Genomic DNA, 14,279 nt, shown 5'->3' with positions numbered 1-14,279 from the left:
TGGCCGGCAACGCACGCGTAAAGCCTCTGATGTTCCGAATAATCAGGTGATCCATGTGCTGGTTTACCGGCTTGTACCATAAAAAAAAAAACATTTTACAAAGCAGAAGTAGGAACGGGGTAGTAGTCAGTAAGAGTCTGACTCTTTCGCGTCACACAAGGCAGAAAAAGTAGTTGGTTGATTTTCTCGCCTCAAAATAAAGATGCAGAATAGTCCTAGGTATTCGCTCGATATGTGTAGGAATTATCATTTAAAAATAATAAATTAGGTATTTGTTAACTTTTTTAATCATGGAAAATACTTATAACACTAATAATAATATACGTGAAAGTTAATAGTTTGTTTGAATGTTTGTCCGTCAATCAAGCGGGTTTTAGCTGAGGTGATTTGGTACGATACTTTTTATTCCAGGGAAACGCGGGCGAAGCCTCTGGAAGAAGCTAGTAATATCATAATTATGTGTTGGAAAATACTTATTTACCTAAAAGATATTTCAGTCCTAAGAATCTCTTAAGTATTCAATATTGAAAATAAAGTTTGAAACTCCGATAATTAAAGAGAGGATCCTTGTTTACGAGTTATGAAGAGAATTCGCGTGAAAATTGAAATATTTTCTGTCTGTCTTATTTATCTTGTACTTCGAGTGAGTTACCAATATACTAATATTAGAATTTTTATGGGTTAGGAGACAATTTTTTTTATTTATTGCCTCACACTATGATTGTCTCCTGTGTCGTGGGTGCGTTTACAAACATACAAGTTCACATACACATGACACCCAGACACGAAACAACAATTTGAGGATCACACAAAGAGTTGCTTCGTGCGGGAATCGAACCCGTTACACGTTGCGCGGCAGCAGGATGCCCAGCCACTTTGTGATTTTTAGATCAACGACGCGAGTTCTTTGATTCTTCTATCATAATATACAATTATTAAATGTGACACAGACAGATATTGAAGTCAGTATCATGATTTAAAAATAAACTGAAACGATTGAAAATTGACCCGAATACTATAGTATACAAAATCATTCCTATATATATATAGGAATAGTTTTTTAATTCCTATATATATATAGAATAGTATACAAAATCATTCCTATATATATATAGGAATGATTTTGTATAGAGCATTGTGTTGTAATATGGTAAACAAAACAAACACCATAGCGAAGTGGAGAACAAATAAAAGCGTGGGTGTTGTACACTTAGGATCTCTAAATATAGAGCCGATGGAAATTCTCTACTTTCCCGTATTTAAATTTCCGTAAAATGACAAAAATAACACATTTTAATCGTCGAAGATATTTAAATAAATTGAATATTTTATAGTGATACCACTAAGCCCTCACAGAAAACAGGAGAGAAACAATGTTTTCTTTATGTAAGTAATAATATCTCGAATCTCAATCCCCTAATTCTTAAGAGTGTCAAGATTGAAGAATCAGGGTGCTGATCTTCGGGTGGCTAACTTCCAACTCAGAACGAAAACTATCAACGCACTTGTAACTATTCTGGTGTTTCGGATGTCCATAGGCAGCATAGATTACTTAAGTACCACCAGGTGATCCATCCGCTCATTTGTCGATTTATCTCATAAAAAACACACTTATTTTTTATCTATTCCAAGTACGTAATAGAAATAAACTATAACAACGTCATACAAAACCAGTAGCCTTTCGCAATACTTCAATATACCTTATCTATAAACCCGTTCCGTGTAATAAAGCCATACAGTTATTAATTTCACTATCGACTACTGACCTTTCAAGTTAATGAATAGAAAATATCAAAACAACAATATGATAAGCCGAGCATTATCTCTGTCCATGATTACTTCCACTGATTTTGTGTGAATACTTTGTTATTTACTTTGTTGTCATGGAAACGGCCTTGATTTTCGGCATCAGGTTACTTTACACGAGGAATGTGATGTGATGGATTTGCGAATCTGGAGAGAAGCGTTTTGGTACTATTTGTTCATAGAAACTAAATTTGGGTATTTGTCAGTCTATGTTCTGTCGACACCATGACGATATTAAGGTTTACTATTTAAGATTCTGCAAGGCAAAGACAGTAAAAAAATATTAAGTTAATTTACTGCACTTTAAAAAAGTAATAAACTTCCCCTGTCTGCGATGTAGAATCTAGGGGACATAGGGTATTGACTAGTGTCATACATACATTTAAAAACATAATTTTACGAACATACACTTTCCCACCAAAGCCCGAAACAATAATTTGTAAGTCACAGATATATTTTTTCGTGCCGGTAACCACAGTGCAGCAATCCGTTATGCACCAGAGCTGCAAATTGCCTACCGGGTTATCGGGGCTCTGCCTCGAAAAGCAGGAGTAGAAACGGAGTGGTTATTATTCAGTAAGAGTCTGTCACTCTCTCTCTCACCTCGCTCGAAGAAGCCATTGGATGATTTCCCTCAATAAAAAAAAAAACAATACGTTTTCCAGTCACTGCACCAATGAGACAGGTCTCGTATTAAAGTAACCACCCTTTTAATATTCAACAACCTCTTAATATTCATCTATGAAAATATTTGGGGCGTATGAAATTCGGTAGTGACATAATACTGAGTTAGACAGTCGTAAACATTTCATCACGATGCTCATTACTTTGCCCCCACTATTTCGGCATGAACTATTTGCAAATGGAATGAAAGTTCGGGGTAAGCATAAGGATGTCGTATATGGAATATGTTTAAAGTCACCACCTATACTCTTTCCGTAGGTATCGTAAGAGCCAATTAAACGACTCCATATTTGACAGAAACAGTGCAATAGATGACACATTTTTTTATTGAAGTAGTGACTTCACGCGATATTGCAAACCAAAAAAAATAGAAGTGTCTAGTCACGTTTTAAACGTAGAAATGGCGTATTTGTTCCTACTCCTAATCTTTGATGCGTTGTATAAAAAAATAAGTGTCTAAATTTCTTACCTAACTGACGGACTAGATATATTTTTAATTTTCATACCCCGTCATCCTTATTGGAAGATAAACTTGCACTTCTTAAACTGCGATCTATAACCCAAGCATGGAGATTGATAGTTATATATATATAACTTTTTTATGTCAAGAGGGCCCATAAACCAGTTGTGGACGAGTAATGACATTTTAAAGTTGTATTTTAGTGTATTTATTTCAGGTACGTACAACATTATGCACGACTAGGAAATATTATAAGCAAAATTTTAGTTTAAAATATTGTATCGTACCTTCATGGTTGGGACGCGGGAATATTACCTCTAAGCCACTACGACACATAGTGGTGAACTAATACTTTGTTAACCTACTTTATAAAACTCACTCACAAAGCCTTTTTTCTTCTAAGTAAGCCACTTGTGGTTTTAATGATGTTAATGTATCTCATTAACTGTATCCGAGAGCGGTTTATTATAAAAGAATATAAAATGTGAGAATTTCTCTTGCGGTTTCACCTATTTCTAAGCTTCGATTAAATTATTAGTAGCATTATTGATTCAATATTTTTTTTAAACTTTAGTGAGACATACTAAATTAATTATTATGTTATTAGCTTACTCACGCAGCTTATGCACGACAATCGACGCGACGAGTGTCGCGGAATGTTGCTCATGAATATGAACCCGTAGCATTGCTTGAAACTAGTCGAGTTTCTCGTCAGATAGTTACGCGAGTAAGCCAATAACATAATAATTAATTAAAATGGAATATTCAATACAAAAATAATTATTAAATGCGGGCCAGTAGTTTCAAAGATCAGCGTTGTCAAACAGAAAAATAATCCATATAATATTAAGTATGGATGTTGATACTAAAATTCTTATAGAAAACTGAATCTTGGTCCGCCTTGGTATGTTAAAAGGCCATTATTATAAGATGACAATAAAGTGACCAGTACTTTGAGAGCCGATATTAATACCGAGAACACATGAAAGCTCTTTCGACTTTATTGCGTTGGGCTCTATATTACAGAATACATTCTTCTGTGATACTGAAAAGAAAAAAAAGTTATTAGATTCCTGTCTACTTTATTGGTAATTCTATTTTATTGGAATTTGTCGGTTGAGGGATGTGATGTTTGAGGACTTTCTCTCAATATTTCGTTCTATTTTGGAACGGAACTGATATTGATTCGTCACTAAGCCGCTATTCGCACTAGCGGTTGACCGCGCGGTTTTCGCCCGTCGTGATTTTTTTTATTCTTTTATAAGCAATCTGTCGCCATTGGGACATTAAGCAATAGTTACTAGTTAAGTTTGTTCAATAAAGGCGTGTTTAATGTAGCGACCTGTGTATCGCATTCTTTTTAATATATTTTGTGTGTCTACTACAGAACATATTGGGAAATCTTTCGTTTCAGCCGTCTGTTTGATTTTTTGTTGTCTATCAACGCGATATAGAAATCGCCGAACCTCCTACCATCAAGTGTACATAGGACCTTAATATTTCATGTATAGAATAAGAAAATCGTCGCTCCGATTTTAAAAGACTACATCAAAATCAATACAACACTTATAATGCACTCAAGCTTTTAACACACACATGAACACTCTAATCCATTTACAGAGCATCTTTACGCAAATGCATCTGTAATAGAATTCCTAACATAGTTTGTATGTAAAGCATCTAGAACATTCTGTATCTCTTAATAAATCAAATTTAGGGGGGGAGTGTACGTTATAATGGAATTTACGTCCCGGTTGCGGTAGCAAATGAACTTACATTATGAGGCTGTCACAAACACCGGTTGGAAACTAGCAGGCACCTGTTTAGTAAAGTAGACTTAATTGCATTGGGGGAGAGACGATATTACTATGTGTACCACAAGCCGCAGTATTAATTAGTGTTTAGTGTTTAGCTAGATATAATATATTGAGTAAATATTTCTATTACTATTAAATATTTATATATGGTTAATGCATACGTGTCGCATTCGCTATCAAAAAGTAAGTAGGGTCTTCAGCTGTAACTATCGTTTTCAAGCTATTGAAAAAAAAACGCGTTTTACTGGGTTTTAGCAACAATTGCAACTGAACGACGAAATGAAAATATTAATTATGAACTTTATATTTTTAACAAAAGGGTTCAAAATTCAATTTGCACTGACAGGGGATGAAAAGTTTTAAATTGAAATGTGTCAAAACCATACACACAGCTACACATGAAGGTATGTATCACCAGTATAAACTGACCGTCGAATGTGTGGAACGAACATACAAAGTGAAACCATGTTTAACTGGATAGTATAACTCAATGTCGTATTGTGTGTACACTTAACAAAGCTATCATACTATTTAATTGGGTACCAGTCGATACATGGTTTGTTTGGTCAGAGTTGAAACAATTGGGACTCCAGTGAGAACTATGTTCTTGATCAAGTTTGTTTTGTTTAACGTTAACGTAATCAAAACTTGACCGCGTTTAGACTTCTGATTGGCTGGTTAATTTGGAGAACCAATCAGAGCGCCAAACGTCATAAACCTGTCGATTGCAATAACGTAAAATAAACCCGAACTTGGATTTGCTTCTAGTTAACGGTAAACTGGATACTGCGGTTTACCGTAAACTTGTAACAGGATCATCTCACTCCAATAACTGAGGTAGATGCGGATTGCCTAACAGGTTACCGGGGCTAGCTAGTTTTTAGTCAGTTTGAGTCTGACACTCCCTCTCGCTTCACCCAAGGCGGAATTAGTAACTGGATATTCCCCTCCTTAAAAAAAAAACACAAAGTAACTCATGTAACTAACGGCAGTAGTTTAATTAACTCAGTGACTGCATTAAAACTTTATAATTGGTTTAGACGATACTTCAGGCAACATTTTATATGTTCTCCTTTGAGTCTTCCATGTCTTTTTTTCTTTTCAAAAAGAACGTTGTAAAATGCATCTGCGTAAATAAGTAGTACGGCTTTATTTATCTCATCCTAACTGTGTGAAACATAAAGTTCATTATCTTGTTAGTAGTTAAAGACTTAAATTTTATAATCATTTTTTTAAGTCAGGTAATATCCCTTAAACCTTCTCCTGAGTCTGAAACATACTTGCGCACAAACATACATGCATATATACATACAGGTCAAACTGAGAGCACTGTTTTATTTTTAAGTCTTTAAAACAAAATAATGCAGCTTAGCAAATCTCGTTCTCAAAACAAAATTTTCAGTATACGATCCTAATTAACATAAAGCATTGGTCTTCTCGTTTAATTAGCAAGGATAGAAACAAAAAACCAAATAAGTTAAAAGAAAGTCTAACTAATTAGACACAAAGGTTCATACATTACACGAGACCCCAAACTTTGAGCAAACATTTCAGTGATGTGAAAATTTCACCCTTCAAAGTGACCAAAATCTAGCAAATTTTGTCTCATATAAGTATGTACGGCAGGGATTTTGTGGTACAAGCCCTAGTAGGTACAGTCAGTACAGCTATTTACTATGCAGATAAGAAAATAAATTGGTTCAATACTGAAACAGTAACCATTGGTTGGCTACTGAACCGATTAATTGTTCCAGAAAACGTGGCTTGGATGGAAACTATATAACTTTGTTGCGTAATAGCTACTGACTTTATTTTTTAAGATATAAGCCGGCAAACTAACAGAAAAATTATTTGATGGTAAGCAATCGTCACTGCCTACAAGTACGTTGCCGGCGTTTTGGGGTTACCTATTTAAGAATTTTTGGGAATTGGGTATTGAAAAGAGGGCCTTCGGTAAGCTCATTTACACAACGAAACACAACGCAAGCGCTTTTCATGCCGACTTTCTGTGAAGCCGTGCCATCACTCCAGTCGAGCTGTCCCTGAAAGCCTGACTCTTGCACACTTAATACAATCATTATTTTGATATCTGCATAGTAAATTAATATTTACTATACGTATATGTATATACGTATATGTACGTATATTCGTATAAAACAAAGTTGATGAACGCATTTGGTATTCCGCGCTGGAAACTAATAAAAATTCAATTTACGCCGACGTTAAACTTGACTTTCTTTTAAAAGCTGAAGCTTTAATAGAGGTATCGATTTTTCCGATTCGTAATAAATTCTACTCTCTTCTGTTACGCTCCACTTCACTCATTGTTGTTAAATCGGAAATTGAATCGCGGCTCTCGATTTTTTTTTTTTTTCATATCGAATCGTCAGATTTCGTCTATTTTTAGATCTTGTTCAAGATTATCGATTTGAGTATTTAGAAATTATATTTCGTGTTAGGATAGTTAGGACACTAGACACATAAATTTCATTAGGTTTTAATACCATTTTGACAATTACGTACTTTATGAAAGTGTATTTTGTGTCTTACATTTCAAAACATACAGTCACATGACTTTAATCTATGATTTCCAAAACGTAATTTGAAAAAGCAGAAGTGAATTCAAATTCAAATTCTAAATAAACATCGATATTTCGAGATAAACGATTTACTCTCCTTTGATCCGAGTATTCGTAGTTCAAATATTTTCTCACACTTCAACCCTTTACAAATATTTGATGGCAGCTTAATCAAATTCAATTTTCTGGAGGGTCGAACACAGAACAGATTTGGGAAACTTACCGAGCAATGTTCTTGGTTGGAGAGTCACGCAACCCGTGTGAATGTACTCGATCAATTGACGAAATACGTCGGGCTCAAACTCTTCAATGATCAGAGTTTGATGCTGCTGCGAAGATGGCTGTCACAAAATGAAAATGAATTAATTGATGAAATAAGTAATAGTTTTCGTCAGTGCTTTGTACCAAAATTTTCTGGTTGAGTTTATTAGTTTAGTCCAGAAGGTTGAATTAGAATTTATTACACTCAAATTTTGGTATAAAACACGGAATTAATCAGTAATTTGAGCCACATGTAAATTATTGAACTCATAAATAAAACTCATTGTGCTTTTATTTACAGTTTAAAATTCAGTGCCTCATAAAATCATTCATGAACTGAACTGAAAGCAATTTAAAAGGCACAAGAGATTGTGTTTTGCATAATCGAATACACGTTGAACAACTAATAAGATTTTATTCTTGACAATCTTGTGGTTATAGTGAAAAGTAAATTGAAAAAAGTTCAACTTGACGTAAAAAGTATAAATATTAATAAGACAATTAATCGGTAAACAGTGGAACAACATCGAATAATAAACGAGAAAAGAATCGATTCTGTGACCAAAAAATTAAAACGTCAAACATGCTTGAAGCTACAATCGGATCGAAAACAAAAACAGTGGAATTCGAAGTGAAAAATAAACAACACCAATTGACTCACCTTGTTAATTTTAATGAGAAAAATTCAATAGTATCATGCATAACAACAACAGAACTGTGACGCAATAACCGAATAAATTAAATTAAAAGTTTATTTTAAAAAGATTCAATTTAGTCAGACGTATTCAGTCCTATCTACATTGTGTACTGAAAGGTGAAAAAATTTGTACAATATGAACACCGAGTACTGAAATCGATTAAAAAAGTGAGACCCCTAATACACCGTTAATTTTGTTTTTACCTCTTGTATTGGTGCCAATTGCTGCGCGAAAGTCGACCTCTGTAGCGAACACAGTAAAAATTCAACGTTAACATTCAATTTGATTCATGCTACTCTGCAATTTTGTGGAACATTTTCCCCTTTTAAAAGTACTCCACTGTCGCGTAGAAGATTCTTATAAAAAATATGGTAGTGCAAAGGATTTATCTTTTCACAAAACTTTTTCGCATTCGTGATTTTCTTTTATTAAGTTAGTTTCGCTCGAGTAAAGAGAGACCCTTTGAGAATATAAAAAAAATATTGCTGGTTCAAAATATGGACACAAAGATGTAGAAGACCCATACAGTTCGAAGGCTTCTCTTTGTGCAGCAGATTTCCAATGCAGCAAAAAATAAACTAAAAGACTTTTTGGACATACTTAAAACTCCATATTGAGTAAAAAGAACATGACACAATCATTTTCATCTTTTAAACTTGTTAATATAAAATGAAATAAACAATACTATGGACCGGTAGGCAACTCATTGAACTTCACAATGGATATCAGGACTTTTATATAGGTTAAAAGTAAAGGCGATTGGTAATGATGATTTTGTTAAAGGTCGCCAATTAGGGAGGTTTAACATTTAACATTCCATTGCAATCCAATACCATTTATTATTATTTGACTATTTAAGTATTACCTGTTGGGCAGCGTTCTGGAGATTGAGAAGGGGTTCTGAAGATCTTTTTAAGAAGAGTCGTAGCTTGTTCTCCCTTGGTGCCGGTTCCTTCTTGCGTTGGGGGCTTGGAGCTTGGTATAGCATCTTTTGGAACACTCTGGTAACAAAAATATTATCTATTCTATGAAATGTTAAAAAAATTGTTTTAAAATGTTTTGTATGAATATTCCGCTATCATCATAGTGTATCAGTTATAATGTTTTTCTGTTATAAGCCGGTAAACAAGCAGAAAGATCACCTGATGGTAAGCAATCGCCGCCGCCAATGAACACCCGAAACACTAGAGGCGTTGCAAGTGCGTTGCCGGCCTTTTGGGAGTTAGTATACAAGTAGTTATCATGTTAATTTAGAAGATGGATGCATATTTAGTCAGCTAAGAGTTGATATTAAGTATTAAGTTTAGCAAATACGTATACAAACGGGATGCTTTATTTTGTTGCCGATCGATGCCGAACCCTCGTTAACAAATTTTTATTCTGTAATAAAATCTGCAAAGCTAACTGGACATGAAAATATGCGATGACACGCTCCGAAAGCCTATACAAAATGGCGTACATTGAATGCATCGGATGGGTTTTAATTAAACTTCGTTCGACATTCTGGACATTCATACAGAGACGTACACCCAGGAAACAATGGATAGTGTTCAGTTATAGCTGTATTTTGTAATATATATTTTTTTTTTCAGGGGGAAATCATCCAATGACTTCTCTCGCCACAGCAAGGCAAGAGGGAGTGTCAGACTTTTACTGACTAAAAACCACCCCGTTCCTACTCCTGCTTGTCGAGCTGGAGCCCCGGTAAACCCGCTAGGTAGTCCGCAGCTCTGGATTAAGCATCAGCGCTACTGGGCCCCATCTGTGGTGGTCTGATGGGTCTTTGAGGCGCGCGCGGAACGCAACGCGCCGCACGCGCATTTTGTAATAATTAGACTTCGAATGGCCATCGTAAAATACAAAAGTTTGTACAAGCATTTTCTTTTTTATTGAGTGGATAAGTCATCAGATGGCTTCTCTCGCCTTGGGCGATGAGAGTGGGAATGTCAGACTCTTATTGACTAAAATTCATCCTATTCCTACTCCTGCTTTTCGAGCCGGGTAGTTCGTAACTCCGGATCAAAAATAACAATAACTATTGCATTCAATGCGAAATAAAGCGATAAAGCGAAATATGCAATCGATAAAGCGATTGTCAATCTTCATACTTCTAAACACATTATATTAATCAAACAATTCATCAGTCTCCCTAACGTAGACAGCTACACATAAAGCTACCAAAACCCAAAATAAATTGACCGTCAAATGTATGCGAAGATCATACAAAGCCAGACCATGATAAACTGGTACCGTATAGCTCGAATTGTGTATGTATAAACTTTATGAGTAATGAATTTCATCTATGTTATGTCAGATATGCAAACTGTCCACAATGTAACATGAGTTTCAAAGGAAAACTTAAAAGTAATGTCAGTTATGTCGCGGTTTTATCAAAAACATTGTTGAGTGACATTCAGAGCACTTTTTTATTTCAACGTACCTTAGGTTGACAGACCTTTACTGTTCTGTCATAGAATTGATATGAAAAGCGAAAACGTATCTTTCGTATTTTTTTTCATTCAAAGCGATTTTTCGTTCGGATGTGATGAGTAAAGTTGTGCAAAAGTTAGGAATTATTTTTCGTAGATATTTATATTTGTTTATGGCATAAACCAGTAACCGGTAAGTAATCGCAACCGCACACCGCAATGGTCACCCGAAATACCGGAGGCGTAGTACATTACCGGTCTTTTGGGGGTTAAGAATTAAAAGTTGTTGAGGAATGGAGAATTGAAAAGATTAGGAAGCGTGTATTTCGGCTTCAGGTAACTGCACTCACAGAACGAGTCACGACTCACTTTAGTTATTTGCGAGCGATTTTGAAAACAAATTCTATTTAGAAGTTAAATAATTTATGCGTTTTATTAAAATTTTACAGATTCCTAATTAAAAAGCACGACTTTCTACAAGACATCTCAAGAAGCACTTAATTTAAATTATTTCAATTTAGTTTTACGCCCACGTTACCTTACCTAATTTCCTAATTAATTTTCCTTAATCACAAGAAGTACAAATTATCATCAAGATCCATTTTATTAATTTCACGTTAGTGAAGTACCTACCTACCGTTTTTTTGGAACGTTAAAATCCAATAAAATCTACTTTGAGAGCTACTTTATTAAAATTTGAGCGTGATACAGATTAATTAATTATATGGATACAGTGAAATTGTAATTGGAAATGGGACATTTTATTTTTATTCAAGCAAACTGAGACTTTTGGTGTCAAATTGACCATAATGGAAGAATCGTAAATAAAAATACACCATAATTATAAATAAATAGCATTGCTTACACCTAACTGTAGAAAATCTATTACTAACATATCAATAAAAAAATGTATTTTAACGAATAATAGTCAAAAATTAAAAATCTGACACATCATGTGGAAATCCGGATAACAAATCCTCCTTGCTCCCCTTCCCTTTCAACCTTCCTTCCACGTTCAGAAATCTTAAATCTCTAACACCCAAAGAGCCGGCAATGTCCTTGTAACTTCTCAGGTGTAGCAGTTGCGTATTCATGTGCAGGACAGACTGCTTACCATTAGTTGATAATTATGTCCGTAGTATTGAGAAGTTGTACAGAACTCGCTCCCAAACCCATTAAACGCACAAAAATCATTGACAAGAAAATATAGTAAAAGAAGAAAATTAAAGTGGAATTCTTTGCCGAAGTCTGTGTTTCCTGATGGGTATAACCTGGGTGTCTTCAAAGCCCGAGTAAATAGGTTGCTTATGGGCAGACGTGTTCCATCATAGGCCGCATCATCACTTACCATCAGGCGAGATAGCGGCCAAACGTCGACACATCAAACGTAAAAAAAGAAGACAAACCTGCTCCGGGCTGCTAGTACGGCTTTAACGGCACATACTGGCTCCCTAGTATCCCCAACTAGGAAGGTGACGTCACAGAGTTCGGGCATGGAAGCGAGGAACTTCATGTCCTCAGCCAGCCCGGACTTGTTCTCGAAGGTGCTGAGGTCAGGCTCGGCCTCCATTGCCGCTAGCGCCCCGCTTCGCATTGACGACTGTAAAAGAAATATAATGTTAATTTGAGTAATCGTTATTACCCACCAGGACAGGCCCAATCCACCTTTCCCAAAAACCCCAAGAGAAGAAAGGACTTAGTTAACAGTAACTGTGATAATAGGGATGATGACGGAGTATGAAAATTAAAAATCAATTTACTCCGTCAGTTAGGTAATGAAAAAATATTAGCCAAAAAAGACAAAACGTCATTTCTACGTATAAAACGTACCCAAAAGTGACGTCACGCGATATTTCAAATCAATATATCTATTTTCGATAGAATTAGTTTGCGTAAAAAAATACGTGTTTAATATTTTAAAATAATTTAAAAGACGGACCTTAAGATAATAATTCGTCATCTACCCTACTGTTTCAATGATAATTGGACATAAGTAATTTGAGTAAGTTTTCATTAGTACCGTAGTACTTTCGCTGATTAAACATCGTTAAACAAGTCAACACAAAACCTGTTTGGTGATCAATCTTTTAAAGTTCCTGTCAACTTCCTTTTTTCCTTTAAACATTTTTCTTTTTGCCTTTCCTTTCCTTTAAACTAAACTGTAAAGGAAAGCCAACTATGAATAAAGAAAACTATTTTCTAGAAAATGTTAAAGGCGTAATAAAAATGTTTTGCTCCAATTCAGATTTAATTAAAGTGTCTTCTCAAAGAGTTTCATATTTTACTAGCTTCTGCCAGCTGCTTCGTTCGCGTTCCCGTTGTGTAAAAAGTAGCCTATTTGTTCATCCAGACCATTATCTACCTCTGTTACAAATTTTATCCCGATCCCTTCAGCTGTTTCCGCGTGATTGAGTAACAAACATACACACTAAATGCGATTACGTGTGGGAGAGCAATGCTTAGATACGAATGGCAGGCTCGACCGGAGTGATACCACGCCCTTACAGAAAACCGACGTTGTTTTTCGTTGTGTGAGTGAGGTTTCCGGAGGCCCAATTACTCCCCTTTTCAGTCCCAAATTTCCAAACAACCCTAAAATTCCTAAACCCACAAAAGGCCGGTAACGCACTTATTACGCCTCTGGTGCTTCGAGTGTCCATGAGCGGCGGCGAATACTTACCATCAGGCGATCCGTCTGCTAATTTACCGGCTTATACCATAAAAAAACACATACATAAACACACGAACTCACAAACTTTCGTATTTATAATATATGTAAGTAAGAAGTAAGATTTTACGAGAAGATTCTACTGATGCAATAAAAGGTGACTTCCCACGTAACGAAATGTTTAAAACCGGCCATAACTCTAAGAATAGTTCGATACGGCTCCATATACTTAGCTTCTTGGCCATAAAAGTCACGTCTGTGTACTAAAATATTAGAGATAAAAGCCATTTCCCCAAAATCGATTTTCTTATTTTATGATCTCTATTTTTACGTTACGGTAAGATACTGTCTGAATTTTCCAATACTGGATAATTTTTCGACTTCGTTTTATGACGAGTAGAAAATGAGTGAGTGGGTTTCTCGTTGTAGGTAGTCATGAAAAGGTACTGAATATCATGTAATCGTATTATTAGGGATGATTTCTGTTTATTCCGGCTAATCCCTGAAATAGCTGGAGCGATTTTCACGGGCATATTATTTGTAGGCAGCTGATGTACTAAAAAGTAGCTTAGGCTACCTATATTTTAGAAAAAATATTAAGTTTTAGAAAAAAAACTCGAATTCTGTTAAAAGTCATTATTCTACGCGGACGAAGTCGCAGGCAACAGTTAGTCATCTATAATAATTTATAGATAATAGTGATATATGTATAGATAGGTACCTATCACATGACAATCCTACCTATCACACGACGATCAATGAACACTACTCGTATAAGCAATTATATTGACAAGGTGTTAATAAGCAAGTCTATACCGAAAATACCCTTTGTAAAGTTCATATGAATCCAGTATCAGTTACGATAGAACCGTTTCTC

At 35.3% G+C, this 14,279-nt stretch overlaps 1 protein-coding gene across 4 annotated transcripts in view; it reads right to left on the bottom strand.

The window, feature by feature from the left end:
- Window positions 1-14,279, bottom strand: part of LOC118269367 (serine-enriched protein) — a 34,217-nt gene that overhangs the window by 7,239 nt on the left and 12,699 nt on the right. For 3 of the 4 annotated variants that reach the window (XM_050700413.1, XM_050700416.1, XM_035584435.2), the window contains exons 2-5: window positions 12,141-12,334; window positions 9,171-9,306; window positions 8,509-8,547; window positions 7,570-7,687 (exon numbers count right to left, since the gene is read on the bottom strand). In XM_050700413.1, the coding sequence (XP_050556370.1) occupies window positions 7,570-7,687; window positions 8,509-8,547; window positions 9,171-9,306; window positions 12,141-12,328 (481 nt within the window). In that variant the 5' untranslated portion in view covers window positions 12,329-12,334. The remainder of the gene's footprint in view (window positions 1-7,569; window positions 7,688-8,508; window positions 8,548-9,170; window positions 9,307-12,140; window positions 12,335-14,279) is intronic. The other variant, XM_050700411.1, reaches the window with a different exon arrangement.

This window comes from Spodoptera frugiperda, chromosome 2 (genome assembly GCF_023101765.2).
Source record: "Spodoptera frugiperda isolate SF20-4 chromosome 2, AGI-APGP_CSIRO_Sfru_2.0, whole genome shotgun sequence".
In the NCBI taxonomy this organism is placed as follows: Eukaryota; Metazoa; Arthropoda; class Insecta; order Lepidoptera; family Noctuidae; genus Spodoptera; species Spodoptera frugiperda.
Note: the sequence above shows the minus strand (reverse complement) of the source record. Positions and strands in the feature narration are given on the sequence as shown.